General features: G+C 39.5%; 3 protein-coding genes across 3 annotated transcripts; 2 read left to right on the plus strand and 1 right to left on the minus strand.

The window, feature by feature from the left end:
* Window positions 1-611: 611 nt before the first annotated feature.
* Window positions 612-3,380, minus strand: LOC119117818 (alpha-1,6-mannosyl-glycoprotein 2-beta-N-acetylglucosaminyltransferase). The gene is made up of 2 exons (XM_037244349.1): window positions 3,229-3,380; window positions 612-3,155 (listed from the first exon to the last, which is right to left on the minus strand). The coding sequence occupies exon 2, from the start codon at window positions 3,002-3,004 to the stop codon at window positions 1,748-1,750; it is 1,257 nt and encodes a 418-aa protein (XP_037100244.1). The 5' UTR covers window positions 3,005-3,155; window positions 3,229-3,380; the 3' UTR covers window positions 612-1,747.
* Window positions 3,381-17,076: 13,696 nt separating this feature from the next.
* LOC119118146 (thrombomodulin-like) lies at window positions 17,077-21,898 on the plus strand. The gene is made up of 2 exons (XM_037244925.1): window positions 17,077-20,094; window positions 21,066-21,898. The coding sequence occupies exon 1, from the start codon at window positions 17,354-17,356 to the stop codon at window positions 18,896-18,898; it is 1,545 nt and encodes a 514-aa protein (XP_037100820.1). The 5' UTR covers window positions 17,077-17,353; the 3' UTR covers window positions 18,899-20,094; window positions 21,066-21,898.
* A 317-nt stretch (window positions 21,899-22,215) lies between these two features.
* On the plus strand, window positions 22,216-24,708 carry LOC119118181 (thrombomodulin-like). The gene is made up of 2 exons (XM_037244997.1): window positions 22,216-24,100; window positions 24,434-24,708. Exon 1 carries the CDS (start codon window positions 22,359-22,361, stop codon window positions 24,084-24,086), a length of 1,728 nt encoding a protein of 575 aa, XP_037100892.1. The 5' UTR covers window positions 22,216-22,358; the 3' UTR covers window positions 24,087-24,100; window positions 24,434-24,708.
* Window positions 24,709-25,881: the final 1,173 nt, after the last annotated feature.

Genomic DNA, 25,881 nt, shown 5'->3' on the forward strand with positions numbered 1-25,881 from the left:
CGGGTTGCAGTACTTGATTTTCTAACACACTTGACAGGCCTTTAATAGATTTAAAACATCAATATTTATGTGACTAGTGTGTCTATTTGTATAATTAGTCCTGTAATGAATGTTTTTAATAATTTCAGATAATATAAAGGCTACGTTTTTTCCTAATATTTATGAAACAGCTCCCAGATAGTGTAAATTACAGGCTTTCATCAAAATGCCACAAGGATGAAAAGCAACAGTATTTTTACCTTGCTGAATTAGTCTGTCGTTTAGGGCGAGGGTGCTGTCTCACGCCATTGTTAAGTACAGAATTAATTACCATGGCAAGAACAGGGCGTCTGTTTGCAGCCAGAGTACAAAAGAAAAAAAGCAAGTGTAAACTATGAGGCACACATGGATTGAATCTACCTTTGAACTATCAGGATTTACAAAACACTGAATGCTTTTGTAAATAAAGAATAATCTAAAGCTTATGTTGAGGATACGCGTACCTTCGTACTACTACCACTACGAAAACATCACTAAGCCACACAGACATTTCATTATTTTCTTAATTAAAAAGTCATTTGTCAGTTCATTCAGTACTTGTTCCCATAAACAGGATGTACACACAAGGCACACAGATTAATAATGAAAAATATATTTTTAAATTAGTTTCCCATTCTGAAAAATCATTAACCAGGTATGACAAGTAACAGGCAGAATTCAGACAAAAATGAAAATCACATTATCAATATCCCATGACAGAGCACAAAGTCTATGACCGCATTAACATCACAGGCCGTGATATACAGTATTGCATGTTTGGAATATTCCTCACCAAGAATGATTCTAATATTAAAGTTTATAATCTAAAGATACACAATAAGTGCACCATCCCGCGTTACTGATTGCCTAACAAGCAAGATGTCACTGATAATTTCACATAAACATTTGGGTAAAAAATTACATTCAATCCCCCCCTTTTTGTAGAATTTAAGACTAATTCCAAGTGCTTGTCCTGACATTTAGGCTCAAAGGAACAATCAAAAGGCACTTCTGGTCAGCTGAACCTCAAATTACTAATAGTACTGTGTTAAACCTCAGTTTTACACTGCCAAAACACAATTCACATTAAGATATTTCCCACTTTTGTTTGTATCACAAATGTACATTTTGGGATCCCTCGGGACATATTGTTCCAAAAGCAAACCCCAGGATATGAAACTCAACAAAAACCAATAAATGCAGCTCTCATTGTTGACATAGGTGACTATTGCTGGAGGGTGCAAACATAGACGGTCCAATGAACAAACCTGATTCAAGACTTGTTATACATGATTTAACGTATGAAGTATTCAGTAACCTCCATTATGTGCGTCAATGTAGCATTTTCATACCTTTAATCTGCACTTTAGATTGTACCAGTGAAAGTGATCAACATAAAACGACTGAAATTCAATATTTGGGTCGCAGGTAACTGGCACAGCTTAGTTTGGACACGAGGCAGGGTTCGATCATTCATAGATGAATTGCATCATACACAAACATTCTTAAAGTACACTCACATTATTAACAAAGTCTTCGGCAACGATCAGTGTAAAAGTATGTACAACATGCTTGGACTTGATTTGTTTGTGATTTTTTTTTTTTTTTTTTTTAATCAAGGAGTGGGGGAACCTCCCAAATATTAAAAAACACACACTAAAGACTCAGACTTTGTTTGAAAAAATGTGCAGAATGGACATTTGAAACATTTGTGACATTAAAGCACAGTTTAAAGGCGTTTGGCATAGTTATTGCATAGAATATGGTCCCGGACATCTCCCCACCCTCCATTCTTCACGTGGGCCTTGTGTAGAGCTGCTTCAGAAGCAGAAAGGACAAGAGAAGAAGGAAAAAGCCCATCTTTAGCAATATTAAGTGCCTCCTCAACCTTCTGTGAGGCCCATTCTGGCCTGCAGTTCTGCTTCTGATGGAGCCCGCAGTCTCCGGTATGAAGAACCCGAGAGCCCTGAGCCACAAGAACTTTTATAGGCTTTGAGATGCAGGTACCAGAAAGATGCTGCAGCGTCCAGTCCCAGTTGTAATCGTCATACGTGCAGAAGTCGTTGCTGCAGCCCATCATCTTGTAGTACGCCTCTCTGGAGATGGCCATGCCAATGTTGTGCTTTGTGGACATCCACCCAGTGGTCAGTACCTTGTTAGACAGTGTGAGGAAGCCTGCAAAGTCATTATGGTTTCCCAATGCCAGCATATCACAATCCTGACATTTGTTCTTCCTGAACTCAACCGTTGAATTATAGAAGTGAAAAATGTCTGGTAAAACGAAGTTGTCCTCCTCAAGAAATATTACAAATCCACTGTAGCCCTGCACTGCATTGACTCGCTCCCACACAAAATGTAACTTCCACCACCAGTGATGTTTGGTTTGAGTGATGGAAGCTTCTCTGTAGCGTCCGTAGGAGTCTGGGTGCTTTGCATTGAGGCATCCTGTTTTGATGGCATTTTCTTTGGAAATGTCCCTTGGGCAATCCCGTGGATCCTGCCCAGGAAACTCGCTGGGATACAGCTGAGTGCTAAAAGGGAAATAAATTTGCAATACTTTGCAAAAAGTGATCCCTTGCACAATGGCGTTGATTTCCGCTGAAAAATAGTCATGGCTGAAGATGAGGAGGAAGCTGTGGACCTCTGCAGCTTTCTCAAAAGACTTGATGAGAAGTTTAAGGTATTCCGGTCTGTTGTGGACCTGCACAACCAGTACCAGCTGAGGCTCCCCTGGAAACCGCTCAGCATTTAAAATATGTTGCTTGTAATTTGCCCTGTAGACGGATTGCATCAGTTCTGATAGCGAGCCAGAAAAGTCAAACTTTACTCTGTCGCTCGAGCGTGTGCCCTGATTAGCTTGATTCTTTAAATCACTTAAATCGTTCCCTGAATCTGACAGCACACGTGTGGAAACCAAAAGAGTCCAAACGACAAAGGAAACACCCAAAAGTACCAGCAGATTCTTTTTAGCCAGCCGAATTCTCATTTTGGAAAGGTCAGATAAGCAACCTTTGGTCAACGGCAGCTCACATTATCTGGAAAGTACTTCTTCAGCGTCACGTGTGTTGATTCAAAGAACTTTGTAACTTCTCTCCCCTGTCCCAGCTGCCACACACGTTGCTGCTATCTTTTATCACCTATGAGGAGAAAATATGTGATTTAAGTATTAACATTAGCATTGTGTTAATCGTTAGCTTGTTTTAGACTCACCCGTAATGCAGTGTAACTTGACAGTGAGCACTGATCGTAACAGGAAGAGAAAAGTCTGACGGGGGTGTTTCATCTCCACTTCACAACTCTTTGACTGCTGACGTGTACAATGTGGCCGAGTGTCCAATAGTTTACACTCGGAGATTAAGTCCCGCCCCTGTCTTGCAGGCTGTGGAAAGACCCCTTAAGCGTCACAGGGAGTCAGCGGCGGCTGGACGAATCATTCCTGCAGAGAGGTGTGTAATATGAGAACCGGACTATCTGGCTCTGTTTGACATTCAACAGAGGGCGGGGCCAGGGCCATTGCTTGGCATAAAGTTCCCCCCCTCCCGTGCAATTATTTTAACAAATTTTAATACCCGTTTCTTATCCAGACACATTTTTTATAGAATTTTAATCAATTTATAAAAAGTCACACAAACAGCCCCTCGACAGTCCATTCTAAGAATTCAAAATTTGGGCAATACAAAGATCCCTCGCTACTTCGCGTTTCGTTTATCGCGGCTTCACTACATCGCGAATTTTTTTTCCAAATTAAAAAACAATTTAAAAGTCAAAATAAAACTTCTAAATTGAGGAAACATGTGTCTAACCTTTAGGACAATGTAGTATTGCTCCAAATTACATTCCTTTAGAAGTCCATTTTCGCACGATCGCAAATTAGCATCTTTCCGCTAACTCGTTAGCCTGCCCAGTACTTCTTGTTGGTGACCGTACTTCGCGGATTTCACTTATCGCGGGTGGTTTTTGGAACCAATTATCCGCGATAAACGAGGTATTACTGTCTAAAAAATACATGCATATGAAATGTAAACAAAGACTCGGCCTATAATGCAACAAATCATTTTGTTTTTAACTCAGCAGCCATATAATATAAATACATTATAATATAATGCATGTGATGTGTTTTGACCCTGACTGACCGTCGTCCTGCAGGCGGCCTGTGGAGCAGGCGTCCTGTGGAGCAGGCGGCTGCGGCTTGAGAGCATCCTATGGCGAAAATGTGCAGTGAAGGTGTGCTGCAGCCATCCTCGGCCTTACATCGTGGTGGGTCACGTCAGGGTCACCAATATGGCAGAACGGAGGAACATGTCTTTATTCCATGACTGCCAACTGTGGCTAGAGAGAATTCATCAAAACAACAAGAGCATGGCATCACAAAGGACAAACATATCAGACATATGAGAGGCCTGGCACTGAGGTCCGCCACAGTTGCTTTTTTGCCTATAGATGGCGATGTTTCCCACAGTTTGGAAGGTTTTCTCTCATGTATAGTTAAAAAAAAAACTTAAATGTAATGTTCTTTCATTGGCAGAACAACTATTTGCGTTGGGTTTCTCACCTGCTTCACACTACCCTACCCCAGCTTCTAAATTAAATTAAAAAATGAGAACTCCAATTGGGAAAAACTGAAATCTTCAGTTCAAAGTGTGCAACACCTGAATTTTCAATGTCAAGCTCCAATCCATTTTGGTCACGGAATTCAATGAGCTGCATATCCGCATAAACTAATTTGAGTTGGGGTTTATCGCCTAACTTTTGCCAACTTTTAATTTTGATTCATTTTTGAAAAATCTGATTGGAAATAAATTGAATAATTTTTGGTTTGAAATGTTCTACTTAGCCATTTGACTGTAGAGGCTACACTATAAGTTCATTAGGTTCAAAGTGAAGCAACATTTGCATTTTCACTGCCAATGGACCTTTACACATTATACAAAACTGCATCATAATGAGCAAAGGATGAAAAACGGTCATCAAATATGTGCAGTTCAAAGAACAGCCACAAGAGGGTGCCACGACTATTGATGACTGATATCGGCAGTGTACGCCGTACCTTGAAATCCCGATACGAAACCTAAAACAAACTCCATTATAAAAGCTTAAAAAAATATCAAGTTATGTTTTTTATGTGGTCACTGCTCACGCCCAAAGTCTCCATAGAAATCAAGTGAAGGGGCGTTTTTGTGGACAACAGTGTGGACTTAATTACCAAAGCACGACAACTTTTGTATTTCAATTGGAATTAAATTCAAATTAAGTCACCTTCTCCAGCCTCTCATCAACCACCGTCCAAACTTCTCACTCGCAACTCAACTACAGTGATTTGTACATATCTGTTTCTATGTACAGCTTATGTATAATGTGAAATGCAAAACCAGTATAGAATTTTTTTTTTATCATTTATTTATGATCATTTCTTGTGGTTAAGTAAAAAAAAAAAAAGTTATTTGATTTAATTTATTATTGTTATAGTTCAAGTAATATTGTTGGGCAAAAAGAAGTTGCAAAATTTATATTCTACTTTTTGATTGACATTCGAGCTTTGGTTATATTCTTAAAAAGTATTTGTTGATACTTGGGTAATTTTTTTTATTAATCTTGAATCCAATGTTTGACCATATACAAACAATTTTAATTCTTGCTCCATTCACCTGCTTTGCATCTACTGTAAATACTTTCAAATTAAAGCTGAACAAAGACAATTGTGTCTGTCCCAATATTTATGGACCTGACTGTAAACTAATGCATCACTTTTCATTCACGATCATTGCCTCATCATGCAGAACAGCCCAATAATGTCAAGTAATAAAAATGATCATTCCCTAAATGACTATCTAGGATGGCATGGGTTAATAAAGGTTATTAAATCATTGATGTCAAGTCAACATCCTCCTGCAGTTGCTATGAAAACTATTTTTGGAATGTAAGCACGCAAGAACAAGACAATAAACTCCCTAAAGTCTGTGTTTCCTTTTGTTGAAGAATGATTATACTTCTTAGTTTCCATAGAAATCAATCTGATTGCAGAACAGCAGAAAATATCTGAAAGTGGAATTTTTTTGTAGCTTCATGTGACCTTGTTTCTTTCGCTAGAAAACTTGACTTGTCAGGTACAGTTTAATTCCACAGGGCCTGACATTGAAGACTGGTGTGGCTAAAATGCTAGAATTATATTATGGTTGCTGCTTTTTTCACATTATTATCACAGAAATATTTTAGAATACAGAACAATATCATCATGTCATCTCCCAGACACATGGTGGCTAATCGTATGATACTAAAATGACATATTTCAGTACATACATGTACATATGCATGGGTATTCTTTGTTATGACATGTTGCATGCCATATTAAATTTGCAGGATATTTTTTGGGTGAATTTTTTGTCACTTTTCTACTCGTTTAAAACGGCAACTAAGGGGTCAAAAAGCAGAATTACATAACTGGGTCTTTTCACTTGAACCCTGCATGGACCTCAAACTTATGACATGAGCAAAGTAATCACTAATAAAATTAACATTACTGAGGTGCATGAGGAGGACATCATGCTGTCAGCAAAAACATGAAGTGTGCTCCATTTTCTCCAGTGTTGTGTGTGTTCATGTCAATTAGAATCCATATTAGCGAGGAATCATTGGAAATGTGTTGGTAAGTATGAGAACATCTTCAATGTGGTACGGTGATAAAATATTTTTTTTTTTGTCTGAGGCACAGCAAAGCAGTTCAGCCCTGCTCGGATTAGCAACAGATGGTGTAGTTTAACTATGAGCTAAGAGTTAACATCATCGTGTGGTGCTGCTTTGAATTCAGGATAAACGTCAACATTTCTCAATATATTTATTTCGTAGGAAATTCCACTCACTTCCTGGAGACTACGTGTGCGTTTACTAAGCGTCATTCGGGGTTTTTTTTATGTTCCTGTGATTAAACTTGAGTCAAACATGCAACTTTCATCTCTTCTTGCTCTTCCTGTAGTCATGTTTTGTAAGAAAACAGTATTTCATGTCAGTGGTTCCAAGTTGATCTGTCTCCGAAGGGAACCCTTTGGACAATCTGTAACATTTTTCAAAAATAATATTTGTTCTCATTTCTATGTTTTGCTGAGATATTTGCAAGTGTTGTGAATGCTTGAGCCTAAGTCTGAGGGAACAATTTAGGGTGTGCAGCTCAGCCTTGCACAGCTACTTGTGCAGTATGTCAGGGTGTTGACATTCACGTGGCAAGTACTAAGTAGAAACAGATGAGCCATGAGCACATATCCGCATCTGACACCTCAGGTTGTCGTCCGAGCTGGGAAACTTGGTCCTGTAAACTCGTGCTTAGAGTTTACACTATCAGGATGTCTAGTTAGATCAATTTGCAACTGGTATTGTCTTGAACCTCATACATCTTTTGTTCTTTTTAACTCATAACAATAATGTTGCCTTGGAAGTAAGTAATATAATACTTGTTGACACACGGCTGTGCCAAACAATAAAAAAAAAAAAAAAAGGTTAGACTGTGTGGCCAGCGAAAGAAAATTATGTGCATTACGTGTCATTTATATCAAATCAAGCCTCCATTTTTTTAATTGTTTGTCTACAGCAGGGGTGTCAAACAAATTTTTTTTCGCAGGCCGCATTGTAGTCATAGCTTCTTTCGGAGGGCCATTATGACTGTCAACCCAAATAAATGTATGAGCACTTCATATTATATACAGTAAAAGCTACAAAACAAACTGATAAATAACTCGTTTTCAAATCAGACAAGTAAAAACTCGTCACATATTAAAAACAAAAAAAGATATTATTAAAAGTGAAGACAATTTGCAATTCTAGTAATGACACACGAATTTGATGCGCGATTTGTCTTCGGGGGCCACACAAAATGATGTGGCGGGCCGTATCTGGCCCCCGGGCCTTGAGTTTGACACCTGTGGTCTACGGGGTATGATTGCAAGATTTTAGAACAGAAGTTCACATCTGTTTTCATAGCAAAGAGAACATTTATCGACAGCTGTAAGGCAGAGAATTGTTGAACTGTACCCGAGCTCTCTTCAGGCGCAGAGGAAAGGAATGTTTGGAACAAATGGAGTGTGATTGATGGCGGTGGAGGAGGGTCCAGGAAGAACCGCTGGTAGTCAGGGGTAGGGGGAAATTTGTTGCAGACCAACACTTGTGGAAATATGTACGCCAAAAAAAAAAAAAAGTTGTTGTTGTTAGTTTTTAATCAGTTACCATAGAGTTTTTAATGTGACGCACGATGTCTTGAGGCATAACTGGTCTTCATTTGAGTCCTTCTTATGAAGCTTAGACTCTTATTCCATAATTGTCTTCTGGAAAGACAGAACAATGTCAGAATATAATGATGATTTGGAACAAAACCTCAAATGCCTCAATTTTGGCTTCAACTTCAAGATAAACTGCTAAATGTTAAGTCAAATGTGCGAGAAAATATTGAGAAGGGAGTGAAAGCGAGAGGTCTTGAGCTTGACTCATCATTTAAATATCCATGATGTATTGCTCATCTGGAGGGAGTCAGTCGGCCTGGGTGTTACGTGCAAATTTGTACTTTTTTAATTAAAATTGTGGTATTTTTAGGTGACACATTATTCTATTGCAATCAACTGAGCATTAATGCCAATACAGTCAAACATAGACATACATTACGCACCACCAAAAACATGACAGTTTTGGTAGTGCTAACCATTCTGGAGGAACAAAAAATACGGCCAGACAATAAAATGACACTCATGGAGAGCCTTGTGACAATTATTTCATGCCTTAATGTACTTAATCTAAACCCTGCTAATAATTCTGTCATTGATAATTAGATAGAAATGAACATTTGTTTATATGCGTGTATGTCTAACTACATTCAATTGCAACCTTGTAAACACGCATGAAGCTGAAGACTTGGGTTGGATCAGAAGTTATGCAGGCTTCCACTTGGCTTGAATTATGCCGCACAGTCGCGGCCTGAAATGTCAACCATCTGTGGTTTGTTATTGTACAAGGCCGGATTCTTTTACGGTATTTTAAAATCTCCTATTTTGGACAGCATGGCATTGTATTTTCAGGATATGATCTTGCTAAGCTTATCGTTGTTTGACTGCTAGATTAGTTGAAAACTGATAGAACGTAATAATAAGTTTTTTAAAACCCTTTTCATGTTTATTTAACTCCTTTTTGCTCCATCTGTTCCTCCATTAACTGCACTATGATTCAATTAGATTCATTGAAGACAAAAATTACATAACACATTCCTCCAGCAAGACATTACGCAAGTGTAAAAATAGCGATGACCTATAGAATATTGATGTTTGGTTTTTCTCATAGTTCTCGCATTACAGGAGATTAACCCTTTGCTAACTGTTTATGATTTTTACTGGTATGCATTTAGCAATAACAGTGAAATACATCTTTTTATTTTATTTATTACATTGTGCTGCTTTATCAAATGTCAAGAATAAATTGTATTCAATAGGAAAAGTCCCTAATGAAATAAAATGAGAATGTTTTTTGAATTCCCAAAAAGAAAAGTTGCATAAAATAATAATAATAATAAATATTGTTAATATTATTTTTATTATTATTATTATTATTGAAGGAGGTAAAAGGAAGTTTTGATGAACTTTATTTGCTTGGCTTTCAGCTGCAATGTTTAGTGTCTGCCAAAAGAAACAAGTGAAAAACAAAATATGACATCTCTGTGGGGTTGCAATAACAATAGCACTTGGCTGACAGCAGATTAAGGATATAAAAATTGGACATTTAACCCGACATATATTTGTCACCAACTGTGACATTCTTTTCAAAAGGAGTGACTTTTCTTTGTATTACCTGCACTGGCCTGTGCACAAAATGATCCCCAGTAGGAACACATAATTTCAGACTTGGTTGCCAGATATGTGGACAAAGGCATCTCAAATCATCAGCTAATAAAGAAATCAAATAAATAAATCAAATGGCATGCTATTTAGAGCAGAATAATGTGGCATAGCAAGGAAATGGCAGTCCTCCCTAGACTACCCATTTGTTAACTCAAGGCAGTGGAAAATTATTGTCACTTTTTGTTTAAAAGTTGGCACTGAAAATCTGATAAAACCTCAAGGCTTCCTTGAAGGGTGACAAGCTGCATAGCGGCGACGCCCTCCTTTTTACTAATTTGTTAACTTTACATACAAAAAAGCCACTCAGAGCCATGAGATTTTTGTCATAAAAGTGTTTGTCTTAGATTAATAAAGTATCTAACATTATTTACCATATGTACTATATATTCATAAAATCCACCATCCCTTGAGGTGCCTTGTTATGTAGCTCAACTTTCTGAGAACATTTAAATTTGTATTTTTAGAGAGGAGGAGGGGAATGATGGGGAATCCATTTTTTTTCTTCTCAGCCAATAGGGAATTACAATGACAATATTTGTAAATGTGTTATGTTCCTCAGCTGTAGTGTGAACATCGTCATGCAATGCATGAATAACAATGCAGGCATAATAAAGATAAAATTACAAAAAGTTAAATGGAATACTATTGTTTGTGTAATTTACTTGTCTGAGTGCCATTATGAAATACTTTTTTCAAATGCTTCATGGTGGTGAAAAACATTCGTGTCGGTCCTTGTTGACCTTTGTGTTCCTGTGTGAAGAACAAAAGTTGCATAGAGCCAGAGAGAGAGAGCATGAGTGCGTGTGTGAATCTCAGCATGTTTCCATGGTTGCAGGTCATGGAAAAAGCAAAACCCGGAAACCTGAAACAATCAGACGACGGCGTTGGGGACTGGTATTTACAACCTTCTCACAAAGGCCCAAAGGGTTGGTTGTTTCTGGGGTCAATGGAAGTTGTAATATTCCTGTCAGCATGCCAAGATATTTTCCTCGAGGGATGAACTTTGTTTACCACATGGAGGAAGAACAGTAAAGCATTGGTCCCATCCATGGATCCATCAATCATAGATCTAGAATTTGCAAGGGATGAACGAGAATGAATTTATGAAACAGCAAACAGCAAAATTTATGTTTTCTGAAATAAATCTGGCAGCAACATTTTAAAAAAAAAAAACGTTTAACGGCAACAAAAGTGAATTTATTGGGTATGGTGTAATCAAAATGTACCACACAGCTTCGTAGACAATTAAGTACCGTATTTTCCGGACTATAAGGTGCACCGGACTATAAGGCGCACATTCAATGAATGGCCCATTTTAAAACTTTGGCCATATATAAGGCGCACCGGACTATAAGGCGCACCATTAATGCATCATGTCAGATTTTTCATCCAAATCAAATCATTCTCCATTTTATCTTTTTTATTTCAACTTCAGACGCAACAAATTACTTTATAATCACAAAATAATGATCCATTGTCTTTTTGATTCATGATTCACAGTCTTCAGCGGGCCACTTATGATTGATTTCATGACACAATGCTTCGGGCCAGTTTAAATTTAGGAATTTGGTCCATATATAAGGCGCACCGGACTATAAGGCCCACTGTTGGCTTTTGTGAAAATTTGAGGTTTTTAGGTGCGCCTTATAGTCCGGAAAATACGGTAATTGATTTGGGATACACGTTCTATATACACTCGTGATGGTAAAATAAAGCTTAAACTTTGCTTCATGAACCAGTTGAATTTTTTTGACTGCTCTAGATGGCACTTGGCTTAAAAAGTATGCGATTTAAGAAATAGTAATTCAGTGTACTTTCAGGCCTTTTTCAATCAGCCATCAAAACGTCTCAATAAATACAACTGATTCATGAAGCATCTTGAAGCTTCATTTTCCCATCAGCAATATAAACACTGCACAACTAGTTGCTTCTCTATTGTGTAACCAATATTAAGGTTCCATGACACATTTCAATTACGCAGTCCACGGCTAGGTCACCTTTGTGATGTTTCTTAAAACAGTGTCAGTTAAGTAAGTTAATAATTTTATTTATTAGAATCCATGATGTGTTTTCTTATGTGACACAAAGGATTTCACTCAGTGTTCATTACCTGCTTACTTGGCGCCTTTCTCATACAAAACACAATTGCAGGAAATGGAGGGAATGGCGGCATGTGCCAATAAATCGAAATTGTATTCCTTATGTCTGTGCACCTCGCCACTGTTTACCAAGCGGTGAATAAAAAACAAGCAATCAACTTTATCATCTCGCTCTTATTTCCTGTCCGTGGAGACTCAAGAGAGACAAATAGAGGAAAACATAATCCCTTGACTCACAGAGCCAAAACACACAGACTGAATAAAACGGCTTATGGGAGACAGGGACGATTCAATCCTACGGATTCCTGCGATTAGTTGAGGCATGAAGAGAACATCTGTAGAATTCTTGTGGGGGATGTTCAAGCTTGGCTTTATGTGTTAGCAAATCCCACGATAGTACATTAATCATAACCTGTACACTACTTTTTTTTAATTATTAAAAACATGTGTGATTTACTTGAACAGTTTTGTCTTTTCGAACAATGGTCTCCTTTGTGTTTTTAGAGTTTGCTGTGCTGGAACTAGACTCAGGTGACTCTAACCATTTAACTACTGAGCGATGGGTGAAAGTCAAAATAATAAAAACAGCTCTCAGTGTTACTCTACTGCAAATTGTTGGAGTAACAATATATAATGTTCATCAACACTGAACAATATTATTAAACAAAAGCAGCTCTAAAGCAAAAAAATGCTAACTTATTCTTGTCTTTCATTGTTTTTGTCCAAAACATTAATCCACAAGGGGATGTTATGGTTTCGCAAGTCTGGACAGGATTTATCTGTTTTCTCCTCAACTTTTGCTGAGCTGTGGCGCACTTGGCGTGAGGATATTTAGTTTTACCATCTGAAACCCTCAGATAAATATTCACAGTGTAAATCATGTCCTGTTCTGAGGCGCAGGGGCAAAAGTAAGGTAGATATGCAGGACTCAATGGCAGGAAGTGCCCCTTCGAGACACCTAAGCGATATTGCAAGGTGTCAGGTTAAACAAGCAGGACACATTGCAATGTCCTTGATTAAATCAATGTTTTCATTCCGATTCACTCGTTTTGGGGCGAAACAACTCTTTTAAAGCCAAACTATGATGGCGTCGTGAAGCTGTCTTTTTTTTCCCCCTCTGTCTCTCTCTCTCTCGTTCTCTCTCACACCCAACTGCATAGCATCAACATTACACGTTGTTATTAGTTCATGGTTCTGCTCACTATCTACAAAGTCAGAAAGTCAAAATTTACCATTTAGAGCACAGGTGTCAAACTCAAGGCCCGGGGGCCCAGATACGGCCCGCCACATCATTTTATGCGGCCCGCAAAGATAAATTGTGCATCAACATGTGTCAATACTATAATTACAAATTGTTTTTATTTAAAAAAATAACGCTTGCAATTTTTATTACCATTCATCATTTTAAAATATTTGAACAGTTTTTACTAGTCCCTGATTTCAAAACTAGTTATTCATTCATTTGTTTTGTAGCATATACTGTAACTAATATAAGGCGTTGACAGTCATAATGGCTCTCCGAAGGAAACGATGACCACGATGCGGCCCGCGACAAAAATGATTTTGACGCGCCTGATTTACAGTTTCTGTACTGTTCAATCGTGTTTGGCTGCAGTGATGGGACGAAACTGAGTTGCCATGTGTAACAGCTACGTCACATTAGTGACATCTTTTTATTCACTCATACACACATTTAATGTTAACATGGAATTCAGATGTAAAATTAATTATTGTAATGGCTGACCATGGCAGTGACGTATCGAGACTCTTAAACGGGTCAAGAAAACGAGGCAATCAGCCTGCAGAAATTTATTTCTAAATTTCTAAAATCTTCTGTGGTTTAGTTGTGAATGGGCAGTTTGTCACATGTCCAATATATATGCCCACACACAAACTGTGTCAAGACTATTTTTCCATGGTCCTATAAGTGTGTGTGAGGATGTGTGTGTCTGTTTGAGTGTGCATGTGTGTCCGCACCCTTTGATCCACAGTCAGGACATGGAAAACGCCTTCCATTTCCTCTCCTGTAACATCTCAAACACACTTTTGCAATCTATGGCCGTGTCTCAAAGCTTTGGGAGTTGCCGTAAAAGTGATGAGATGAAGGTTAAAGAAACATTACAATCATGCCAGTCACGTCAGACATGCACATTTCTGTTTTTTGTTGGAGAAATTATGGTAGAGCTAACCTCAACCCTGTAACCTGCCAACGTTCAAATATTAGGAGCAATAACAAGACGGAAGATTGTCAATTCAAAAAAGTATCCTATTAATATGATTTTATAAAGGAGAAAATAAAATATTTTCAATTAAGTAACGATTATCTTCAGAACCGTTCCTACAAAGAATTAAGACTCAGCAAGAATCAAAATGGATTAATTTCATTGTTCTTGTTGCATTTCTTTCTTGATCTTATGTTCTAAAATTCAATTCACACAAAATATGACTGAAGCCAATGAAGGTCCCTTAATGGGAAATGAAGCTTGCATTGGTCGGCTTCATTTCCCTATAAGGGACTGAACAGTCTGTTCAATTTCTTGCCATATAAACACAAACATTAACCAAAAGGTCATCACAATCAAAACATGTTAGAGTGACCATTTTTGGTGTTGGCGAAATGATCTACAGACACGCCTGGAACTGGATTAACTTAGCGTGGGCATTACGGATAGATATCAGTCCAAATATTTACTAAGACCTAGCAACTTGGGTTTGTGTCGCCAGGCTGGGTTCCAGTTGAGATTAGACAGAGCCATTGGGCCACCTAGCAACCTGCTATCTATCACTCCCAATTTATATAAAAACATTCATGTGATTATTTTGTTAGCACTGAGCAAACAAAGAAATCTCTTCCCCGCATGGCTGGCTCACATCCCCTCCACCCTATTGCATCCCACCACACCTATTTTTATATAGTGGGTATTGAAATAGAATTTGAGTCCACCTACGCGAAGGGTGTGTATGTTCATATGTGTCATACATGGACGGATATGCTCATGTTCCAAGCTTGGATGTTTGAATTCACACCAAATTCAATTCGAACATTATTTCCATCTGAGACTCATTGTTTGTCACAAGAGGAGGGAGGGTGAAAGGGTTTGCTCACATTCCGACACTCCCAACTGACCATACGTTACCTCAGTGAAGAATGAGAAAATACAAAACTGGTTTCCATAATTGTGATTCTCATCACATTGTCTTCCTATAACCTTTTCGCTGGAGGAAGTGAGTCCATTCGCTTGTGTTACTTCCTCTTCCAGGTTCAGCCACTTGAGAGAGGAGACAGCGAAAAGGTGAACAATGATTACAGATTTAGAAGATCTACTTCCTTGTGTTTTATTGTTCCCGAAGGATTAGTTCATGATACTTACAGTAAATTCGATCTTGAATCATATTCTTGAAGCTCCTAAAGAAATACTCTCCGAGTACCGCCACAATGACTAACATTCCAATACAGCAGCATACCAGACCCAAGTAATTATCAAAAATGAATCCAGATTTTCTTTCATTCCTAAAAATGATCTTGCATTGTATGAAAACACACTTGTAGCTATTGAAAAAAAAGAATTGTACTAAAATAATTTGAATTCCAAGAAATACATAAATAATTAAAAGCCACTAGTACCGTAATTTTCGGACTATAAGTCGCACCGGAGTATAAGTCGCACCAGCCATAAAATGCCCAAAAAAGTGAAAAAAACCCATATATATGTATGTAAGTCGCTCCTGAGTATAAGTCGCCCCCCCACCCAAACTATGAAAAAAAACCGCGACTTATAGTCCGAAAATTACGGTAGTACCACACTTGGAATATTACATGTGGAGTCCCACAGGGATCAATACTTGTCCCTCTATTGTTTAGCATCTAAATTTTTCCACTTGGTGAGATTTTATGTAAATATAACATTAGTTTTTACTGTTATGATGATGATACCCAATTATATATGACGTCCAGAATAATAAATCAGCACAACTTTTGGAGGAGTGCCTTACTGAGATTAAACAATGGATGTCTTTCGGTTTGGAAGTCATTCAACTATTTGGATACATGCAAATGAAAAGTCAATTTTTCATAAAGTGTGGAAATACACACACACGCGCACACCTCGCGCCTGTCTGGGTGGTCTTACCCCCAACTCATGCGACAATTTAATAACAAACAGGAGCCTGCAAAATACCAAAAGGAAGAAAACTCCACCCACGCGCCCAGTCAGACTTTACTTTGCGCTAGACTTGCTTTCGGAATGAAAATACGCCCCATGGCGTACCATACGATTCAAGAACTTTACATTCAGTTAAATTCTATGGGATTTCGATTTGCTTCGATGTGCCAGGGCTGTAGCTATTGTCATGATTATTCACGCGGTGCGCATATTTCATAAAGGGTGATATCACAGACATATCGTGGGGTCCGACACGATGCAAGGACTGAACATTTTCAAATGTAACAAATTGATTTGTTGAAATCAAAATGGATTTTCCCTATCCTAATCAGTTTTCAGTACACATCTTTTATAGGTATATACCATGTGTGTACACATAGGTCTATATATAGACGTAATTTAGACGTCTATTTTAGGTCTATAATAGAACCTAAAATAGACGTCTATATCAGGTTACAGAAACAACCAATCCACATGTACGGATCAATATGCTTGTTAAACACAAATCAAAACAACTTCTGTACATTTTTTATACAACTTACAGCTGGTTGACACTTTAAAATTTCGAAATATGATCATATTTGAAGTTTTTAATTTAGATGTTTATTTTAGGTCTATACCGAGACCAATTTTAGACATCTAAATTAGGTCTATACATAGACCAGACGTCTAATAGACGAGGTATGTATGTAGTGTGTATAAATGCGTGTGTGATATACTGTGTGTGTAAATTAGCTACTATATAGTATGTACAGTCTTTTTGTTGTTGTTGTTGTTGTACTTTTACACGAATACAGGACTTAAATCAGCTGTACCTGTGTTACCTGTCTTTTTTTTTTTTTTTTTTTTTAGTGTGTACCTTAGTCACTTCTGGGTGAATAGGGGATGTGACAAGACAAGCTACTGTCCTCTCATGAGATGATCAGTCATGGGGAAAGTATGTGTGCGTGTGACTCCGTGCGCGTGCGTGCGTGTGTGTTAATGAGCCAGTATGTTTGTGATAAGGTTTAAGAGCTGCAGGGGGAGGGTTGTGCAAGCGGACCCACCAGAACTGAACTTCCTTCCTGTGCTGCTCGAACTAGAAAAGGACATGGTTTTATAAATGGACGGTATAATGTGGAGCTTCCAGTATCCTCGGCAAGTTTGCATCGTCGAACACAGCCAGACATCTTTCTTTTGACCAATAATCTCTTCAAGCATCGACACCATGATTGCTTTCCTCATCCGTGCGCTCCTACTTTGCGGGCTGCAGCAAACTGTGCTGTCTTTGCGCGGATATTGCACAGATGATTATTGTTACGCTCTTTTTGAGGGACTTAAAGACTTTCAGGGAGCCAAGAAAAGCTGCCAAGATTCCCGTGGAGATTTGTTGTTATTCCTCGCCGCGGAAGAGCAAGGACAATTACTAGAAGGCATGAGCGGCAGTTTCTGGTTCAATCCTTCTGGGACGGTCACAGGCGTCCATAACTGCACTTCTTGCTCGGTGTCGATGGGAGGCAAGCTGATAATCCAAACGACCCCGTGCGGAAACAAACTCTCAGGGTACATTTGCCAATTTCCCATCGAGGAGCCTTGTGGCGCAATCTCCGTAGCAGGAGACGCTCAGGTGAAATATTTTCCGCCAATGAACTTTGCTGTAAACGCCACTTCACTTTATTTCCCTACCGGAACGACTGCCGAAGTGGAGAAGATGGGCACCTTACATCTGGACGCGAAGTATTTGTGTTTTCAATCACGTTGGCTGCCAGCTCCGTGGAACTGCGAGGTGATGGGAGGCGGCTGCGAATACGGTTGCAACGCCACATCCGGCTCCTGCGTGTGTGGGGAGGGAGCACATCTCCACGCCAACCTCATCACCTGCGGCCATGATCCATGCGATCGTTGCGCGCACCAGTGTGACAAAGCCACCCAAGCGTGCATATGCCGTGAAGGCTTCACGCTGGCCCCGGACGGGAAAAGCTGCGTGGACGTGGACGAGTGCCAGCAATTGGATGCTTGCGAGTTAGAGGGTGAGGAGTGCGTGAATTCACATGGTGGCTTCGAGTGCAGGTGCAAAGATGGTTTCGAGTTGGAGGATGGCGCGTGCGTGGATGTGAGGATCTGTGACGAATGTGAGCACATGAATTGCATTAAATCGAACGGCGCGTATGCGTGCGCGTGTCGTGAGGGGTTCATAGTGTCCCCGGATGACCCCACAAAGTGTCAGATGTACTGCGACAAGCCGGACTGCCCAGCTAATTGCATCCCAAATCCTACTTTGGAGGAGAAGGATATGCATCAATGTTTCTGCCCTGAAGGTTATGTCAAAGACATCCGCAACAGCACTGCATACTGCACCGACATCGATGAGTGTGAGATTCTTATGCAGTGTGAACACAATTGTGTAAACTCATTTGGGAGTTTTGTGTGTACTTGTGCAGAGGGCTTTGATTTGTTTGATGAATATATGTGCGTCCACCCGAGCGAGGATGGATGGACCCCAGTGTACCCCACGCAGGCTGAGCCCCGTCCAGCCATCGTGCCGTCTTACATCAAAACAGGTAGCATACTTGGCATTACTGTGTTCCTGTTGCTTTGCCTGGGGTTGCTCTTCTTGCTGGTTAGGAACTTGGCCAAACGTTGCGGTAGTCTTGATCTTTCTTCCCTCAAAGGGTCCGATATGGATATTTTCTACCTGCAGCAAGTCACCACAGAGACATACAAGCGGTTATCTTTTGATAAGGAGTCAAAATATGACTCACAAAGACTTTAACCACAATACTGTTAACCCTTAAGAACAGGCACGTGCATGGATAAACGGCGAGGTTTTAGTCAGGGTTCATTAAATGTTGAAAAGAATTTTGCAATTTTTGAATTATAGTTTTCCTTGTCACCTAAAAATTCTGAATTTCCGTTTTTGTTGATATCAAATTTTGAATTTCTTGGTGATGAAAAAACTGCAATTGTTACACCAAAACTGATAAAAACTCAACATTATGTTTGCAAACATCTCAACGTTGAGATACCAGCTTTATTCATCAATATTTTTTTAAAAAAGCAATAATAATTCTTTGTCATCATTTAACCAGTTAAGAGTTTTGATATGATGAAGCCCTCGCTGTTTCAACGGGGTTGCGTCGACTTTTCATACACACTGAAGCTTCCATTTCTTCCTTAGTACCGATAAAGTTATTGACTATGTTGGTTGCATTAACAGAAGTTATGCCCCAAGTTAAATACAAATGCTACTGTTTTTTTTTTTTTTTTTTTAAATTATGTGGCCAATTTTAGCAAGAGGTGCCTTTTTATTTTTTGCTTGAACTTTTTTTTTTCTCTGCACGTGTCTGCAACTAAGATGTTACCAAACTACATATGCTGGAACTTAGATTAGCAGCCATTGATGCACATAAACCAAAACACTGTTTTTTGTTCTTTTAAAAGTTAATATTCTTGACTGTGAATGGCGTTGGGAAGTTTCATTTTTATTTGAATGATTACATTTCACAGTGATAAAGTCTCCTAATTGTCAAATTGAAAAAAAAGTCCTGTTTTGTATAACGGAATAGAAATGAATACTTTTTTTTTTTTTACATCCGATTCATCGATACATTAATTGATTAAATAATGCAGCCCTAATTCTTAGTACTTATATAATATATTTCATAATAAGGTACTTCATTCAGTTCTCTACCAAAGCTTCCGAATTGGCACAAAACTGCTGTCGTTGTCCAACTCAAACTTTGGTGAAATGTGCTTTTCATTGAACAATATTTGGTCTGCATTAAGAAATTACACAAATCCCAGATTTAAGCTATCAAGCCTAAGAAATTCATTGTTGTTTTTATTCAAACAAACACATGAAACTACTTCCACTTTATCAAGAAATAACAGTGCAATGGAAAAAAAAAAAGTGCCATTACAATCAGCTCAGTTTGTTGTATGCATGAATTAAGTACCGTTTTTTTCCATGTATAATGCGCCCCCATGTATAATACGCACCCTAAAAATGGCATGTTGATGCTGGGAAAAAGCCTGTACCCATGTATAATACGCACCCAAATTTTGACTTTTTTCTTTTTTTTTTTTTTTTTTTTTTTTAATTTTTTTTTTTTTTTTTTCAAAGTCCCAATGATCGTCACACACGCGTCTGGGTGTGGTGAAATTTGTCCTCTGCATTTGACCCATCCCCGTGTGATTTTGATCCATCCCCTGGGGGAGAGGGGAGCAGTGAGCAGCAGCGCCGCCGCGCTCGGGAATCATTTGGTGATCTAACCCCCCAATTCAAACCCTTAATGCTGAGTGCCAAGCAGGGAGGCAATGGGTCCCATTTTTATAGTCTTTGGTATGACCCGGCCGGGTTACTTAAGTCCGTAAACATAAAATTATTTCAGAAAAAAGATCATCTTTGGGAACAACCGGATGTTATTCTGCCGGTCAGTATCACTGCGCATGCAGTAGCAAACTCGATAGCGAAGAAATATGTGAGACTCTCAACGGGATCACCAATATTTGAGTGATGTTCCAGTTATTTATCACAATTATTTATTATTATAATAATAATATATATAATATATATAATAATTATTTATTTATTATTCACAATTGTCATGGTGATCTTTCTGGTGATTTCTTAACTAGGCTGGATGTATTTTTTTTGTTGGCGTTGATTTCTCCGACTGCCCAGAAAGGCACCACCGCGATCAGTTAGGTTAAAATGAAAGGAGAGGAAAGTGACGTTGTAAAGAACCATCCGTGACAAGATTTTCTTCAAAAATTGTTGTACCATGATTTTCTTCACAAAAAAAAAAAAAAAAATTTAAAAAAAATTGTACCCATGTATAATGCGCACCCCAGATTTTAGGACAATAAATTAGTTAAATTTTGCGCATTATACATGGAAAAAAACGGTAGTTGTTGTTTTTTGTCCTTGTCTGATGAAGTGTGGTTTTGAAGCTGAACACTGACTGATGCTTTAACCTGAACTTGTTTTCTATCATGACTTCTCTCAACAACAATATCATAACGCTGTCTTTAAAAACACTAAGCTAAACATTTACTGTAAGTACACCTGTGGTCAACATTTGATTTCTGCAAACTCAAGTGGTTGTTTTAATGCTGACCTTTGTGTAAAATAATTTGCAACACTGAAAACTGCAATTGCAATAATAAACTAAGTGTTAACTTAATTGATACCTCTCTGAAAATGTAAATATGTGTTTGCGGTTAGATAGGGTGTCATTTGATTATCAAAGTGTTCTTACTGTAGAAGCTGAGTGCATAATTATATTATAACTTGATAGATATTCCATGCCAATATTTTAGATGAAAATATGCATGTATTCAGTACATTGCTGTCAAAAAGACCTTGAATGTAAAACTGCTGCTATATGAGCTACATAATTGCTAACGTGAAAGAATAAGAATAATGCCACCTCATCATTATGTGCCCAAAGTCATTATAATTCAACTGTATAACACATGTGCCTTTTCTCCGACATTAAATGTTGAATTTATGTACCATTACTGACTGACTGTTAAGGAACATCTCATTTGATTGAAATGCATTTGAGTTTCCGCAAAAGAAACATGTTAAATGGATGTCAACGTATTGATATGTTTTTTGTGGTTGTACTTTGTACTAACACAGTACTGCTTATTATGTAGTTATAACATCCTGACAGTATATTTTTCTACCATTGTGATGCAATACAGTTCTATCCACTTCACTGTACAACAATAGTAATGCAATTAAATTGATAATTCTATGACAGTGGCCAGACTGTGGATTATTGTTTTTGCAAAAAAAAAAAAACAGTCCTGGCGTCATAAAAGATTTCAAGTATTTCAAATATTTTTACCTTCAACTGGAGTCTAAAATACTTTCGCAGCCTTCTGTTTTAGTTTGAGTTTTAGAAGTGAGTACAATTAGCATACGAATATGTTGGGCTATATAATCTGAATATCGAGGATATAAAATGAAAGTTCAAACGATTTTCCATACACTGCAGACTGTGCGAGTCCGCTCACTAGGAGGGGCAACGGGGACAAAGGGGAGGGGGTTCGCGTCAATGATGGCGTGCGTAAAGCCCCGGTGCGTAATTTGCGGCCGTGGTCTTCTTTGAGGGCGTTTGAGAGGAGAAAGTTTCCTGAGAGCCAGTGAGCGCCGTAGAAGGCTGCTTAAGAGCCACTTCCTTCCTCTGCTCGGTCGCCAACATGGAATGGGGAGATTATAAATGCGAGCCAAACATATTTTCCAACAAACAAGCGTCTTGGCTGCAGGGACGCATGACCACTTGAACGCACGCTCGTGTTCGAATATGAAGGATGCCACGGGATTGTTCGTTGCTGTGCTGGCTGTGCTGGTGGGGAGGCTCGATGGGCTGGACCCGGACGGTGGGCTCTGTGTTGAGAGCCGTTGTTTCGCCGTGTTCCACCACTCTTGTGACTTTCCAAGCGCACAGGATCATTGCAAAGAAAGAAACGGGCTTTTAATGACTGTTAGTCCGTCTGCATCACGTGATGTACTGCCTAAACTATTGATGAACTTTACGGGTCGATTCTGGATCGGTTTGCATCGTTTAACCGCTTGCCCGAATGCAACATCTCGTCTTGAAGGATATGAGTGGATGACAAAAGACACTGGAAGTGATTTTGACAACTGGGCTCCTTCTTTCGACAGCGACTGCACATCTCCACGTTGCGTCACAGTTTCCGATGTGGACGAGCTCCAGTGGGTTCAGGATCGGTGTGACTCGCGAGTCACCGGCTTCCTGTGCGAGTACCACTTCAAATCCTTCTGCTCGACTATAGATGTCGTTTTCCAGGGGGGGACCCCGGTGTACACCACCCCTTTGGGTTTCGGGGGAGATGATCTGCTCTCCGTGCCGCCCGGAAGCACCGTCACGCTGGAACCGACCAAGCGCAAGTTCGTGTGCTCCGACACTTGGCTTCAGGCTCCGTGGAGCTGCGAGATCCTCGAAGGAGGTTGCGAGCACAAATGCGCCGTGGATGATGCTTATGAACCTTCTTGCTCATGCCCGCCCGGTTTCTCCATCAACCCCCTGAATGAAATCTCATGCGACGAGGACGCGGGGGACGCGTGCGCGCGTTTAGGGTGCGAGTACGCCTGCTTGGATGGAGATGACGGCCCGCCTTCCTGTGCGTGTGACCACGGTTTCAAACTGGCACCCGATGGAAGGTCTTGCGTGGACATTAACGACTGCTCCGATGAACGCCAATGTCCTGGGGAGAACTTCCGGTGCGTCAACACCGTAGGCGGCTTCAAATGCGAATGTGAGGTCGGATTCAAGATGACGAGTGGATTGTGCGTGGATCAGAATGAATGCGCGTCTGCACCATGCGAGCATATGTGCAACAACAACCCCGGGAGTTACAAATGTTCCTGCTACGATGGATATAAAGAGGACCCGCTGGACACGAGCAAGTGTGAGCTGCACTGTGGCAAGGAGGAGTGCATCGCGGAGTGCGACCCAAATGACAAGTACCAGTGCTACTGCCCTGATGGTTACATAGCGGAGGAGAGGGAGGACCACACCGTATGCATTGACATTGACGAATGCGGGGGTGGTTACTGCGATCATGGCTGTAAAAACACTTATGGAAGCTTTGTTTGCTCTTGTCCTAAAGGCTTCACTTTGGTAGATGAGGTGTTTTGTGAAAGAAATGATGAAGATGAAGAAGGGGAAGGCTCGGGGGAGTCTGCAACAACTACGAACCCTACAGTGACGCCACACGAGGTCGCTCCAACTCAGCAGCCCTCGGCGGTGACAGTAGGCGGGCTGGTGGCTATAATAGTGTGCAGTGTCCTTTTTGTTGTGTTGGTGGTCTTTTTATGTCAGCACATATTGAGTAAAAGGGGGAAAATGGAGAGCGAGGCTGCATATAAAGACCCTGATGGAAGGGAGGCCCACAGTTTACACGGGATGGGGAGTGAAGCGTAATAAATAAGAAGGAAGACGTTAAAGCACAGGTGTCAAACTCAAGGCCCGGGGGCCAGATACGGCTCGCCACATCATTTTATGTGGCCCGCGAAGACAAATTGTGCATCAAATTCGTGTCATTACTCGAATTGCAAATTGTCTTTACTTTTAATATCTTTTTTTTTTTTTTTAAATATTTGACCAGTTTTTACTCGTCTGATTTGTCAGTTTGTTTTGTAGCTTTGACTGTATATAATTTGAGGTGCTCATACATTTATTTGGCTTGACAGTCACAATGGCCCTCCGAAAGAAGCTATGACTACAATGCGGCCCGCGACAAAAATGAGTTTGACACCCCTGCATTAAAGCATGACATGTGAATGTAGCGCTGAGGATCCCCCCCGCCTTCCCTTTGCCCTTAAAGTCAATTCACATTGGAATTCATTTTCATTTTGGCTACAAGCACTGATGTGCGCAAAATATCACAGCAAACAAAACAGAATAAAGGGGAACAGTAACCCCACAAGACTTACATAAAAGCATTTTTCAACATGAAGTTTGGCTTCTGCAACAGACGCAAAAATGTAAACGTGAATTGATTTTGTACTGAAACGCTAATAAATTGCACACCCTCGATAAAGTTTGTTGTCCGTCTTGAAACTGTCTGATTCTGTCCCCTACTGGCAAAATGAGTGTACTATAACTGAGACAAATAACGAGTGTAGAAAAAGCAAATGGAACGCAATAAATAAAAATAAATAAATAAATAAATAAATAAATAAATAAATAAATAAATAAATAAATATTTGCTGCGAATCAAACAACTATAATCTCGTCAGAGTTAATATATTTTGTGAAACCTGAGCCTGTTAAATCGTATCCAAAGTTGACATACTCTCAAGAAACTGGCTATTATGCTGTACGGTAAATTACAAAATGTGGCTGAAGTTAATTCTTTACACTTGAAAAAGTCCTTAAATGAACTTGTACAAAGGTTGCACATGATTAAGTGTGATAATGTGATTTCTGGATGCTCCCCCCCCCCCTTTTTTCTCCCCCAACCAAAATAATGTGAGTTTAAATTATGTGCAACTGATTCGCAATTGGAAAACTTGTATTTTAGGATAAAAAATATTATCAGATAAAAATTCACATATTCTTATGTAAATAGTCAAACATTTTGGAAGGAATTTTTTTTAATCTTTTCAAGCATAAAGATGAAATTAGAGACTACTCACAAAAAGCTCCATGTTTAGTTGCACAAACGTCCGTGTCTCTTTTGGTCATTGATTATTACTTCTCAGGCTTCCTCAAAAATGTGGCTTCCACACCTTCAAGAAGAAAGAAAAAAATTGTTGCTGGAATGCGGCTCTGCGCTGGTCGATGTACTCTGCTGTGAGCAGGTACTTGATATGCTCCACACTGGGCACAAAAACAATCATCTGCTATGTGAAATGAAATATGCCTTCTTTCTCTTACCAGCAGAGGGCGCAATCTCACTTGCAGTCATGCTGTTGCACTGCAGTCGCTCCTGTCTGCATGACAAGGAATACGTGGTAGGCACACCGATGTCATTTTACTCCCAATCGTGAATGCGGTTACATTTTACCTTGCGCTTCTGCAGGAACTCCTCATTCAGGCCAGCAAGGAGGCTGTGGACCCAAGACGCAGCCGAAAGCCAAACTGTGGCAGCCTTTACACTTTCTGGACCTGGATTTGCCACCTCTGCCTAGAATGATAAATAACAGAGACATTTTGAATTGACTTAACTGTAGACTGCTTGAACAAATCAACCCATAAAATTTGACTGCAGTGG

Source organism: Syngnathus acus, chromosome 24, assembly GCF_901709675.1.
Source record: "Syngnathus acus chromosome 24, fSynAcu1.2, whole genome shotgun sequence".
Taxonomy (NCBI): Eukaryota; Metazoa; Chordata; class Actinopteri; order Syngnathiformes; family Syngnathidae; genus Syngnathus; species Syngnathus acus.

Bases quoted from the DNA above. Each gene is read 5' to 3' on its own strand.
- LOC119118146 (XM_037244925.1), top strand. From the start codon at position 17,354: ATGATTGCTTTCCTCATCCGTGCGCTCCTACTTTGCGGGCTGCAGCAA.
- LOC119117818 (XM_037244349.1), bottom strand. From the start codon at position 3,004: ATGAGAATTCGGCTGGCTAAAAAGAATCTGCTGGTACTTTTGGGTGTT.
- LOC119118181 (XM_037244997.1), top strand. From the start codon at position 22,359: ATGCGAGCCAAACATATTTTCCAACAAACAAGCGTCTTGGCTGCAGGG.